General features: G+C 42.3%; 1 protein-coding gene across 6 annotated transcripts; it reads right to left on the bottom strand.

Moving 5' to 3' along the window:
* Window positions 1–2476: 2476 nt before the first annotated feature.
* On the bottom strand, window positions 2477–12954 carry RNF146 (ring finger protein 146). 6 transcript variants are annotated; one of them, XM_080343021.1, is made up of 4 exons: window positions 12859–12954; window positions 7262–7418; window positions 5688–5753; window positions 2477–4235 (listed from the first exon to the last, which is right to left on the bottom strand). In XM_080343021.1, exon 4 carries the CDS (start codon window positions 4232–4234, stop codon window positions 3176–3178), a length of 1059 nt encoding a protein of 352 aa, XP_080199147.1. In that variant the 5' UTR covers window position 4235; window positions 5688–5753; window positions 7262–7418; window positions 12859–12954; the 3' UTR covers window positions 2477–3175. The 6 variants fall into 6 exon arrangements, with proteins under 6 accessions (XP_080199147.1, XP_080199146.1, XP_080199144.1 ...); XM_080343020.1 differs by having other exon boundaries at window positions 5703–5753; XM_080343018.1 differs by lacking the exon at window positions 5688–5753 and adding an exon at window positions 8972–9050 and having other exon boundaries at window positions 12859–12924.
* Window positions 12955–13752: the final 798 nt, after the last annotated feature.

The following is a 13752-nucleotide window of genomic DNA, read 5'->3' as shown; positions in this document are numbered from 1 at the left end:
AGTACTGAGTAAGACACTTTCAGAAAAGGTTACACAAACTCACTTTGTCCTCTGGTCTGTTGGAATTACAAACATACCAAACATGGCTACAGGAGATTCTGAAGATAATTATAGGTGTTTGTTTTGATTAAGGATTTTGTGAGCAGCCTAATACCATATTCTCTGGTTTCTTTTCTGTTTTAAAGGCAAGTACAGCCCTTCACATGAAAAGCAGCCTAACTAAATTACCATGAGTGCCTGCATGAGAGCCCCAGACTGAGATGAAATGGAATCTCATTCTACCAATTTCAAACTTTTATGCTTTATTTCGTAGAATACTTATCATCTTAAAGCAACAACCAGCAGCTGATAAGCACTTATATTTTCTTTACAGTTATTAAGGACTACATGCTTCATCTGTTTTTGTTCCCCTTCAGAAATGGCCTAAAAACAAACAAGCACTAAATGCACAGAATAAATTAGAAACCTCAAAATTGATACTCCCAGTCTCCAAATTAAATGGAGCGCTAGTTTTTTTTATTTCCTAGGGGCTAGTTTGCCAACTCCCTCCTCAGCAAACTAGGTTTCCTATTAAGTTGTGAAATGCTTGTCTTGTTCCCTTGCTTCTGTGTACTGGGACAGCCCAAGTGCTTAATGGGGGTGTGGATTCTGCACCAAGTGTTTAAAGGTTGGATAGGGGAGACCACTTCTAGCAATACAGATAATTTATCATCTTTGCTGCTGATGCAGATTTACTTACCAAATGGGTAACCTAGGTAAGCAAGGTGTTCTTGCTGAATGCTTGGGGTTTTTTTACCATAGCATAGGATTTCTATATCTGTGGTTATCTGTTCTCCTGGAATTGAAGAGATGCAGTACATTTTATAGTATTTTAATTTCCTTTTTCCTTTCCATTCTGCTCCACTGTGCATTTCTGTAGCTATGCTGTACAAGTTGAAAATCACTTAATGTATGGAGTTGCAGAAAACCACATAATGCAGTGTGGCTGTGGCTTAGCTAAAATTGACAGAGAATACATCACCTACTGAAGGTAATGGTTTAAATGCAAGCTGGGAAGTACCTGTTACTCTTTCCTCTTGATCTGGGGAGTGCATTTGCCACTCTGATGATTGGCAATTCAGCTTTCACCAGCCTTACTTTAACTAATTTTAGTACTTGAGAGCTGCAGTCAGCCAGCAGGAGACAAAAGCAGCATCACAGGTGTTTGGCTGAAGAGAGGTCTGCCTCTCTGCTTTGGTCACAAGCCCCCAGAATAATCACTGATAAAATTATTTGTAGACTGTTTGGGCTGAAGACCCTGAAATTAAGTATACAGGGCATCAAGTTCTTGCATTTTGCTTCTTGCTTTCTTCAACAGTATGTAGTAAAATGTGTGCACATAGCAGAAGTGTACTTACTGAAGGTTTTTGAGGCACAAAATCAGACTTTGATTAGAGCCACTGTGTGCTAATGCAAAACAGAGAAATAAGACAGCTGGCAGCTATCAGATAGAAGAAACATTCCGTCCTCTTTCCTTCTGAAGTCCACGTTACTGGCTTTTTTCCTGACAGAACTGGAAGGGAAGCTGCTGGAGAGGTTCTGTCATCCATTCCTAGATAAGAAAGGAAATCTTCCTTATTCCATCTGAGTCTCCTTTCCATTTTCCTCACCTGCGGGCAGAGGAAACAAACTGGAGGCTGGCACAGCTTTGCCCAAGATTAGACACATCAGCCATCATTACAGGCTGGAGAAGATTTTAGAAGTCTAAATCTACCATTTTCAAAAATGAGCCCTTTTAATTCCCTTCAAATGATTGTTTGCCTACAGCAACTTCTGTCTGAAGATGTATAGTACCTAGGTATCAGCTACTGTCCCTATTCAGAGATAGATGTACTAAGAATTGGAGTTCAATTAGCTTTATTTTAAAGACTGAGTCCAGAATCAACTCAGTTTGAAAAAAATAACTGCCACAGACAGAGAAAACAAAGTGTGCTTTTCAGGATCTGGCTTCTAACATTCTCTAATACACAGAAATCAGTTTGTAGCAATCTAGGAGATGCATTTCTAATTCAAGCACAAAACTGCCTTCTCTGTGCTGCCACTGTTTTTGCTATGATGAACAGATAAACAGCAATACAGTCCTTAACACCCTTGTTCTTTGTTATATGGTGGTTTGATAACTTACGCACTTTAATTTCAACATTTCTGCTGTTAAAATAAAGCTGTGTGATACTTCTACCTATCATAACAGTGAATCAAGTTGATCAGCTCTTCAAGATGACGAGTGTTAAGCCTGCAACTCATGATTTTTCAATAGAAAGAAAGACAGGCTGCTACAGTGTTTTGTTTGAGAGACAGTCAGGGATGCAAGAGCTTCAGGATATCGCTTGGAGCCCATCCTCCTTTTTTGGCAAACAAGGAAGCTGTTTTATGATAGTTTTCTTTAAAGTTCCTCCAGTGAAGTTCAATTAAACTGGAGACATATCCAAGATTGTTACTGATAAAATGTAGTTTTATTAAATTATAAATTCCGTAACAAAAACAAGACAGATCAAGAAAGACCTCAAAAACAAAACTACAAGGACTAGATGGCAAAGCCAGTGAAAATGCCATGAAGAGTGTATAGGTAAGAATTTGCAACAAAAGTTAACAGCATTTTTACATTTCCATTGAAGGAAGGTAAATGATTGCTCTTGTCTAGTAAAAACACATTTTAACTCCAAACTCACATGTATTTTCTCACATTAAATTAAGCATCCTGCTCACATCCAACATCTTGCCTGCTCCCACATTGCTGTAGTGTTCTTTTCATACATCAATCCATGCAGAAAGTAGTAAGACACTTAATGCAACAGTCAGATAATGAAGACAATTCAAGTTGTACAGTAGATATACATTAGCCAAAAAGGGATCGAGTATCTCCAAGGGGAAAACGCTACAAAATAAACACAAGACATTTTCAAGAAAGCTGGGTATTGCTAAGCAGCTTTCAAACCACTAACAAGACAACCCAGTTTCCTACAGTTAGAGTCTTCCAGCTGAGACATGTTAAGAGACTTAAGTTAAACAGTCCAGATCCTTTTCTCCCCTTCACCCCACCCTCCCACCAAACATCCCACTAGGTTTGAGTGTGATGCCAATGTGGACAGAAAAATTACAAATACAGAACCGAGGTTTCAATCGCATGGCTCTAATTTTAAACTTCAGTGACTGTGCACTGTCCATCTGGCCTTCTAGACCTTGCACTTGTGTTTACCACCCCACCACCTCCCACTGGTCTCTCCGCTCCCGACTGGCTTGTGTTTGCGTTCAAGTGTCTCTGCTGGACGGAGGATGGGTGTTGCTGAAGGTGGGCGGACACATCCTCGCTGTCACTGCTGGCATCTGATTCGGTCTCCTCAACAGAGGTGTCAGGGGCTGGCACCCGACCAGAAGATGATGATTCGTGGTCTTCTTCTCCCTCTCCCCTGTGACTCCTTTCAGCCATACTGTCTCCACTTATTTGTAAGTGGGCAAAAGAGTTCTCTAGAGAGTTGCTTGCGTCAGGTGATGGTGTTGAAGGACTCATCAGCTGACCATCTAGGGAGGGCAGGGGCCTAGCAGAAAGGGATGCCAGAGGCTGCACGGCTGCAGCCCCCGGAGCCGGTGTGCTGTCTGCACCATCAGCAGAGCTCTCTCTTGCCAGGTTGACAGTGTTAGTGTCACAGTCCAACCTCAGCCCAGCCACTCCCTTCTTTGGTATGTCTATTATGTCCCGTTTTATTTTTCTGCGGCGTCCATGCTCATTTCTCCTATACTGAACCATATTTTCAAGATCTGCTACGTATAAAAACCCAGCAATTAGCATTTCAGTGCTCTTTTTACCCTTGGAAAAGGCATCTTCTAGCTCCCTGCTGGTACGTTCATCATACTGCCACCAACCATTTCTACCTTCATAGTACCAAGCATATTCTCCATTGCCTCTGCTTGCTGCTTTGAGTTCTTCCGGTGACAATAAGGTTGGCTTGTCAAGAAAATCCTCTGGAATCTCCTGCCGGCAGAGTGCACATCGTTTCCCAAGCCAAGAAGCTCCCTTCACACACAGATAGCAGAAAACGTGCTTACAAGGAAGACTTACTGGGTGGACACATGTTTGCAGACAGATAGCACATTCAGGGACTGTCAGAGAAGGTGCTGCATTAGCACATGACTCATTTGTCTTCCTGTTTGTGGGAAGCATGTTGATCGAATGATCTATTTCACCACAGCCAGCCATCCTGCAGAAGACCAAAGATAGATTTAAATCAGTTTATTGTGTCAACCTGAACTGGCACCTTACATGACCTTTGACCTCAACATAAAAGAGAATCATAGAATCATTTTGTCTGGAAGACACCCTCAAGATCATCTAGTCCAACCATCACATCACATCACGCATCTACAACAACATCCACAGAATGAGCTGCTCACCTTAAATTAAGGTAAGGTATCACTTACAAAGCTTAGCTCAAAGAAACTGACAGGTTAACATTCTGACAGACTAAATTGAGTACTGGGAGAATTTCTTTTGCTGATCACCAGTGTTCAGCTATTTCATTTTCAGCACATTATCATGCCAAGATAGAAAACAAATTTTGGATTTTCTTCTGTTCTTCCTCTGAAGTAGTGTTGATTAATGAACCTCCAGCCAGCCAGTTACTTTAGAGCCTCCTCAGGAAATTTAAAGAAGCTACAATTCTTTCCTCAAGAGGTAATCTAGCTGCAAATACTGAACTTAAAAAAATCTCTCTGCACAGTACTGGTGATCATCTGTTTGATTAAGGGATTGCCTGAACAGTACCTCAGACTAAGCTCCCACAGTGGAAAATATGCCTGGCAGCAGCACCCAGCTCAAGTGTTCCCCACTCTGATTCTTAGTCCCCATGTACCACAGGACACAGTCCCTCAAACTGGGCTCAGAACAACTAGCAGGCTGCAGAAAGAACCAGATTTGAAAAATTATTTGGATGCCAGCACCTCAAAAGGAATAGCTGCAGTCTAGTAGAAGCAGCAGTATAACCCAGCAGACACATAACCATGATTTGACTGGTTTGTGAAGTCATTGCCTCTACCTTCTCTGGCCATATCCTATTTATGTCATTAAAGATGATTTTTGTAACCACCTGTAAAAAGGCAGGGAATGCTAAACTGTGTCACTTTGACATTGTGTAGGATTTCAGTAGCTGAAAAATTCTAGCCTAAATATGCAAATGCCTTCTCAACTATATTTTTGCCATGGCAATCTTTCACGGTCTGTTTCATGGTAATTTTCCTTTTATGTTCTTATTTATTAGCAATCAAACCCAAAAAACAGATATCAAATGAAGGAGAAGAACAGGCTTTGGAGGATGGGGCCTAAAATAGTGCCTTTTTTCATTTAAGTCCACAAGGAACTTTGAGGCATAGGGCTGATATATTCAGCCACACAGCTTTTCAGTGAACTGGTCTTTGTTTTACAAGCACCTAGGAATACTTCATACAAAATTATCACAGACACGGGGGCCGAAAGTGTCCTTTGGAGGACATGTAGTCCAGCCTCATGTTCCACATGGCACTACCACCAATACTAGATCAGATCAGCCATGGCTTTGTCTAGCTGAGTTTTTTTGAAACCTGCAAGGATAGAGATACCACAGCCTCCCTGGACAACCTATTCTAGTGTTATATACAGTTCTAGCAAAACATGTTACCTCAAGAGAAAATACCTAGCGTTATGGTGAAAGCCTCCACTGCTCTGAACATCTTGTGAATACAAGCTGGGATTAAAAAAAAAAAAAAAAGATTTATGCTTCAGTATTTATCTCTACAATAATGTATTAAGTGCTATTTACTTAAAATGTACTTCTGTATGCTGTCTGTTCCCTTCTATCACTATAATTTCCTTTTGAAAGACCAATGCCTCTTTAATCCTTTTTTTATCAAATCATTCTTTTAAAAGCTCTACAGATCAAATATTTTTCCTGAAGTAGCACATAATTGTATTCACCTATGTTTCAGTTTCATATCTGAATTTCTTTCTCTGAGATTAAAGACAAATATGCATACTAGTTCTTAAATCAGCATGCCAAATACAGACACAGCATTACCTACCACCTGGTAACTGTCTTTTTTACTGTACAGTACACATTTATCTGCGAAATCCATGCTAACGACGTTGTGAAAAAGTTCTTTTCTGGGAGCCTCACACTTTTGAGGTTATATTTTGCAACAGATTTTTTTACACCAAAACTAGGGTTTTATAATAAAAAAACTTTTTCTAAAAAGGAGGGAAGAAAAGCGATTGAAATTTCAGAATACCCATGAATACAACCCAACCAGTATCTGACAACAGAAGACCTGAAAGATAAATCCATGTGTTGATGGATTTGCGTTAACCATGGCTGGGGTAAAGGATCTGAATTTTCAAGTGCTCCCATAATGAGATACTACTGTGCAAAAAGGCACAGCAGCAGAGATTTGTACTTCCATGCTACAGTTTTGCTAAAGGCTGCTTCTGCCTGAATACACTTGATAAGGTTATCCTTTTCAGAAAATATTAAAACCACCTGTGACTTCTCTACAAGTCATGTATCATAATTAAGATTTTGGAGACTGTTGGGATTAAAAATACAATGGATTTTGGAAAACAAAACAAAACAAAAAACTAACATATTAGTAAACTAAAAGCAGAGTAGAAGTTCCCACCTGTTCACTGAAAGCACAAATGCTAACATCTGAACTGTGTTCAATAGGTTAGCTATTAGAGGGTTCTTTGATTACTTACTAGATCAAGACAATAATGCAGGATATTAAAAGAAATGAGTGAATGCCTTATCTTGAAATTCCCATGTGATTTTTAGTGACTCAGAGGAAAATGTTATGTGTAAAATGAATACAGCTGGAGGAATAAAGCCTTATCTATAAGCAAGCACTGCCCAGCAACATAAAACTCTTAAAAGATAAGCACAACTGCAGTTGCATGTGCTCAGAATGCAGGACCATTATGCACCTGAAGATTCATATCAACTAAAATGATGCTGTTTCACTTTTTGTTTTTAAAGGAAGAGCACCTCCATAAATACACAAAGCATGGGAGAGGTGACATATAAAAACTAAATTAAGAGACCCCAGGCCTTCTAGGACTCTACTGGAAGAAAAAGTAAAATCCCACAAAACCATCTCAAAACTGAGTAATTTTTTAAACTCCAGGTAAAATTCTAACTGCAACTAAGCAGTCTGTCAAGGAGCTAACACACATAAATTCATCAACAAAACAACAGCTTACTTTTTCTGAATAATTTTTACTGAAGCATGCCACAAGACTAAAGTGTCCTCTCTTCAGATGTCTCCAGCTAGGATGGCAGGTCCTCTTTTCCAAGGCTGGCTCATTCCTTACTTGTCCTGCTCAATGGTACACTACAGTGTTTCAGCTTCTCTGCAAACTAATGGAAAGCAAATAGTCACCATTACAATGTTGTACAGAGGTATGAGCAAGCGAAATACAACGCCATGGTCCTGTTACAGAAAATAAAATACTATCCTTTCATTTACCTGTTGCAGGCTTCTGTTTTATTTTTTATCTTTTTCTGAAGTATTACAAAAGATAATTATCTTTAACTCTAATAAGTTAATGGCTCATTTCCATAAAGTGACAATGTACACAAAAGCAGAAACAAGAACAAAGTTAGGTGCACATTATGTTTATGCAAATTTAACCTCTAATACATGAGTCCTTATATTCTGAGAGTTTAAAAACTCATAATGGCTGCATGGCTAAAGCTATATAAAACTGTCGATATCATATCTTTCCAAAGGACTGCCTAGGCTTGTCTCTTCACAGGGACCAGTATCGGATGCTTGAGAAGAAAACAGTGCATGCAAACAGCTAATTTCCCTGAGGTCCTCTCCATATTTCAAGCAGTCTGTTGCTCAGAGCCTTGCATCCTTGTCCTTTTTTTCAGAGAGCACATCCATTCATTTCATGAATCAACTTCAGAACCCTTCAGCACCTTTTTTTTATAAATCTACATATGTATGGCCTCATACTAGCTTATAAACAAACTCAGTGACCTAGATTTGATACTTAACAAGGTAAACAAAAAAAGGATTAATTAGGATCTTCATTTATTTCTTTATGAAGTACTGAAGGGCCAAGGTTCATTAATGGAATGAATGCATGCGATCTCTGAAAAGGAGGACAAGGATGCAACTCAGCCTCTACACGTCTGAGGTAATATACCCCTCTTCAGGCTAGCAGTTCATGTCAGTCACAATACATTTTGCGTATGTCACCAACCAAAATCTGAGCTAATTCATTTCACAAATACATAGACACTTAATGGTTTCCAATGATTACTAACAAATACCTAAATACAGTAAGGAAGTAGGAATCTGAGAACTCGGAGAGGGCAGGGGGACCATCAAGATTTCACTGTTGCATTCTCACACCCTAAACAGGAAGGTCTTGACCTAAAAGAGCCACCCTTGGTTACAGAAGGTATTTGGGCATCTTCTGTAAAAAGACTGATGAGCTATAGAGTTATATCTTCCTTCTGGGCTGTAGGTTTCAAGATGACTCTTCAGCATTTTCATCCACAATTTGAAGTTGCTGCCAAATGTTACATATAGGAATGATTTGAAGCACACCTGAGAATGTCACATTTTAGATCTCAATTTGCTCAAGGAAAGAATAATTTCAGAATAAATACAGTGCAGATCAGACATGTGCAGAGTCAAGCAAAGTCAAGGACTGATAAGTCCCTGAGACATCATGGAGTATTTAGTATTATAGTGTTCTGTGCTCTAGACCTTCATCAAGTGATTGAACATTTATCATTAATGACATACAAGTGAAATGTTCAGATGACTTCAGTATAAGACACATCACCCAAATACGTTGTTTTCTTTATAGCTGAGCTCCATGGAGCATTCTGTGCAGCTATTTTTAGAAAGAGCTGCTATGGAAAAATGCAAAAATTAGCAAGCTTATGCACACCTTTTCAAAAGGCAGAAGGTTCTCCCCTCATTGTTCTAGCAGCTTCCTCTTTCTCCGCACATCACTCTGAAACCAAGAGCTGCAATCATGTTACAATTTTGGCTCTCCTAATCCACGCAGACAAGATACTGTGTTTGTGATGACCAAAGAGAGACTTGCCACAAGCTTGATGCTGTGGTTGTGGTGTTCAGTCCTTCATGGTAGGAGCTGGCTTTCTTTTACTCCTGTAGGTATCACTGGCAGCCTTTTATCTACTACCTCTTGCAATCCACTACTAGAGGTAATATATGATAAAACCAAATGGGAGAAAAAGGTTGGGTCAGTTCTGGTAGATTTCTTAGGACATAAAAATGCATACACTTATTCAAGGTATGTAATCATACCTAGAAGAATCCAATTAGGGCATAATTATAGGGTTATAGTAAGGCAACTTTCTAATTGCTGTATAGCTCTTAAAAAGAACTAGTTTACAAACTGACTTCAGGTAACCTCTACATTTCATGACATCATTATTTATTTAAAAGCCAGTCTTGAAAATTTTACTAAATGGGATAAAAGACACTTGTGGTTACACACACACACGCCCCTTCCCGGATGATGACTCCTCCTTTGAAGTCAAGTGGGTAAGAGCCATGTTCTATACTTAGCAATTAATTTTCTACACTAGAAAAGCATGTAGTATGAGGAGTTACATTATCTGCAGCAACCTGCAAGTACCCCTTCCTTGTGCACACTCACCAAATCCATGCATCCTACCACACACTGATTTTGAAACTCATTCAAGATGCAACAGATTAAGCACATTCCCATTGATCAGGAACAAGAATTTGAAGTGGGCGACATCCCCTCGTAAACTCAGGCTCAGACAACATTTAACTGCTTTCTTTGTCTGCTTGACACTCTGAGGATGTTTGCTGGGAGAAGTCACATCTGCTTCTTCCATGCAACTTCAGGATTTCGAAGTTGGTGGACTTCCTATCAGATTCATGTCCTAAAATGACTTCAGGGTCTCCTTAAAGAAAAACATTAGGGTTTTACTAGACTAAGATGGAATGAAACAATTTATTGTCAGTTCAATCAACTGTGCCTATTGGATTCCCAGTAAACTATCAGACACAACACATTTTTTTTCCACTTTTCTATTTCTTTGGAAAAAACAGCAACAATTAAAAAAAAAAAAAATCGCAGAAACATATATATTTAAGAAGCCAGCTCCTAAATGTCAATGAAGTGTTGCCTACAGTCTTAAGAAATTTTCTCTGTAAGTAAAAGCTTAACTTTTTAAAAACAAATGAGCACAAACCATCAGTAAATTAAATGAACATCAGCTTCTAACCAAACCAGCTGAAGACTACTATTTGAGTCCCACCTCAAGTGACAGATGATCTCACAAATTATTCAACTCTGTACAGATTATTCTAAAATAGCCATCACAAATTCATCATTTCCTCCCCCCCCTCGCCAAGGTTGAAAACTCAGCAGCTGCAGCATTACTTCAAGAGAGTAAATGCTCTTCTGTAATTAAATACTTCAATTTTCCCATGCAGATCCCTAACTCATAACTCAGTTATTGAGGGGGAAGTAGGGGAAAAAGAACCCCAGAATTCTGCCCTTCCCTACAATTCACTACGAGCCACACACTGGGGGAAGAAAAAAGGAAGGTGGCCATTTCTTTTTAAATATGAAAAAATCACTGTCCTATCTGAAGGTCTGCTACTGTCAATATAGTATCATCTCAAAGTAATGAGCCTGTCAGGTATTTTTTAAACCATCCCTGAGCATTGGATAGCGCAACAGATAACTAACTTAACTGTTTCCTGTTCTTACCTACTTTTCCGTATCTGTTTCTTAAATACAGAATTATCTTCAGGAATTGCTGATTGTGATGAGGCTTCAAGTTTACTGTCATTCCTTATCCTTTGCTATTACACGTTAACACAAAACAACCCTTGTATGTACATTTGGAAACGAATCACAGAAGTATAGTCAAATGCAGAACAGTCAACCATTTTGGTATTAAACAGCTACATATTTATTCAAAATGAGGTTCTTCTATGCTACAATTGGAGCACTTAATTCGAATTTTGAGCATATATCATATCTCAATGTATTTAACATAGCAAAATGATAATTTCTCACTCAAATGATACTGTGTGGAAAACAAAGCAGAAACTGATTTATCTGAAGTTACCAATGCTTCAGAAAGAGAAAGTAAGTACAGGAATATCTCTTCATATATATATATATATAGAGAGAGAGAGAGACTTGATTAACATGTACAGAAGAGAGGAAAAAAAAAAAAAATCTATTTCAACAAAAAGACGTTCACCACCAATTCCCTGAGTCCACTGTTCAATAGCCTTTAAAAATACTGCTCTCTAAATAAATGGTAATTCAGTTACCTGTAAATTGATGCAGTATATTTTGAAGGAAACAAGAATAGAACTTTTTCTTTCATTCAGTACAGATTCTGCATTATAGCAGTTTAAACAACTGGTACTTTGATCCACTTGGAAAGAAACCACAGTATTAAGCACACAAGACTATAAAGCAAGTTCTTACAAACATTCAATAGATAAGATTTACTCCAAATGACCACATCAATATGCAGATTTCGCTGTGTTTTCACTACTATTACAAACTGTAATTTTTGGTAGTGCCTTTTTAGAGATGCTTTAGGGACTACTTTTAAGGAGCCCACTGTCCAGAGGCAGCAGCTAACAAAGTAGCAGGACTGTATTTTTAGTATTACAAATCTGACAAAAACAAAATGCTTTAAAGCTCTGCTCCCTACTCCTCCTTCTATTTGTTCAATGTATGCTGGCACATTACACAACCAGTAACAAAACCTACAGTATTTCTCGTTCATATCACAGAAAAGTTACACTAAGATTTAAATCCCCACACTTTTAACGGTTACACCATTCTGATTACCTTCTTTGTATCGAAAACTCGTATTTACTAATACTTTGTATTAATTTTTCAGTGGTGGCAGCCCCGTATTGCACCAAAAGCCGGACCTATTTTCACGTCCCATTTTCCCGTTCTGAAGGGGGACGCGATCCAAACACTTGAGGCGAAATCAGCCAGCACAGAGACACAAAAGCGCTTCCATCAGAAACACCGGTTACTTTCCACACGCTTTGTACTCTGCTCCTATGGGTGCGCGGCTCCCGTTCCGGGTTCAGAAAGCTCATTACGGCAACCAAAGCAGCCCAGCTCCAGCAATGACATTTTGAAAGGCGAGTGACAACACGCAGAATTATTTAAAGCGCTGCACATCGGTCTAAGAATTAAAGCGCTGCGCTCGCTGGGTCAGGGGATTCTGCCACGCGTGACGACGCCACCGCTAATGCTCCTGACCTATTTTACTACCGAACGACGCGAAACCTGGAAACCGGGGCCCCGACCCGGCACGGGGCGCGCACGTCACCCGGCAAAGGCAGCGGGACGCCGCCTCCCTCAGCGGCAGGAGGCGGGCCCGGCACAGGGCACCAGGCCTACGGGAAGTACCGGCAAGCTCTCGGGCGCCGGGCCCGGCTCTCCCGGGGCGGCGGGGCGGGGAGCGGCCTCCCCAGCGGGGCAGCGGGGGCGGCCCCGGCACCCGTCACGTGACGCCGCGGGCGGGGCGGGCGATCCCCCCCCGCCGCCCAAAACAATAACGGACATGGCTCCCCACCCCGGAGCGCGGCTGGCCTGCACCGCGCCGCTCCTTTGTTCGGGGTGCCCACTCGCGCGGCGGCGGCGCCGCGGCACCAGCCCCAGCCCGCCCGCTCCCCGCCGCGGCGCAAGAGGGGCCCTGTTGGAGTGACCACTGGTGGCGGCCGCTCCTTCCTCGTCCTCCTCCTTCCCACCTCCGCGGCGGCGCCAGGGACGCAGCCACTCACCCGCCGGGCCGGCCGGCTCAGCCCGCCGCCGTCACCTGCCGCCGCCTCCTCCGGCCCCGCCGCCGGGACAGCGGGACGCGCCGACGTCACGCGCGGGATGGGGGGGAGGAGGCGGGGACGAACGCGCCACTGTGACGCCACGGAGGAGGAGGGGCAGCGGGAGGGGGCGGGGTGAGCTCGCCGCGGGGGAGGGCCGCGCGCGCGCGTGACGCCACTGCGTGACGCCGGTTGTCCGCGGCCTGCGCGCTCCGTGGCTCGGCCGCTCCCCGGCCCGCGGGGATGGGGCGGTGCCCGGGGGCCGCGGCCACTTTGGACGGCCCGCGGTGGGGCCTGCGGGGTGCGCGGGAGCGCCTCGCCACACGGGGGGGCGTGTCGGAAGGTGGAGGCGCCTGGCCTGGCCTGGCCTGGCCTGACTTGGCTTGGTCTGGCCTTCCATTCCCGGGGCTTCTACCCCGATAGGAGCCTCCTCAGAGAGCAAAGGTCTGGAAGTGCATCATGCTGCCCAGGGAAGTGGTGGAGTTACCATCCCTAGAGGTGTTTAAAAAGCATTTAGACGAAGTTCTTAGGGACATGATTTACTGCTAGAGTTAGGTTGTGCTTGGACTCAATTATGAGGGTCTCTTCCAACCAAAATGATTTGAAGATTCTAAGTGCTGGCAGCCTCCATGTGTGTAGTTCGTGGAGCATTCTGCCCAGAAGGCAGAGAGGCGTGCTGCCTTGGGGTTCATCGCTCAAGTGTCACAGCATCAGTAACACAGGCTGGTGACAGCACTGAGGTAAAATGAACTAACACAGGTCTGTCATGAAGGCACATTGCAGTTGCACCTGTCCCCACTGCTGAGGCTGGGGAGGAAGTTCAGCAGGAGGTGTGTAGGGTTGTTGGTCTTCCCAGGA

This window comes from Nesoenas mayeri (genome assembly GCF_963082525.1).
Source record: "Nesoenas mayeri genome assembly, chromosome: 3".
NCBI lineage: Eukaryota > Metazoa > Chordata > Aves > Columbiformes > Columbidae > Nesoenas > Nesoenas mayeri.
The sequence above is the reverse complement of the archived record's forward strand: the minus strand, read 5'-3'. Positions and strand labels throughout refer to the sequence as shown.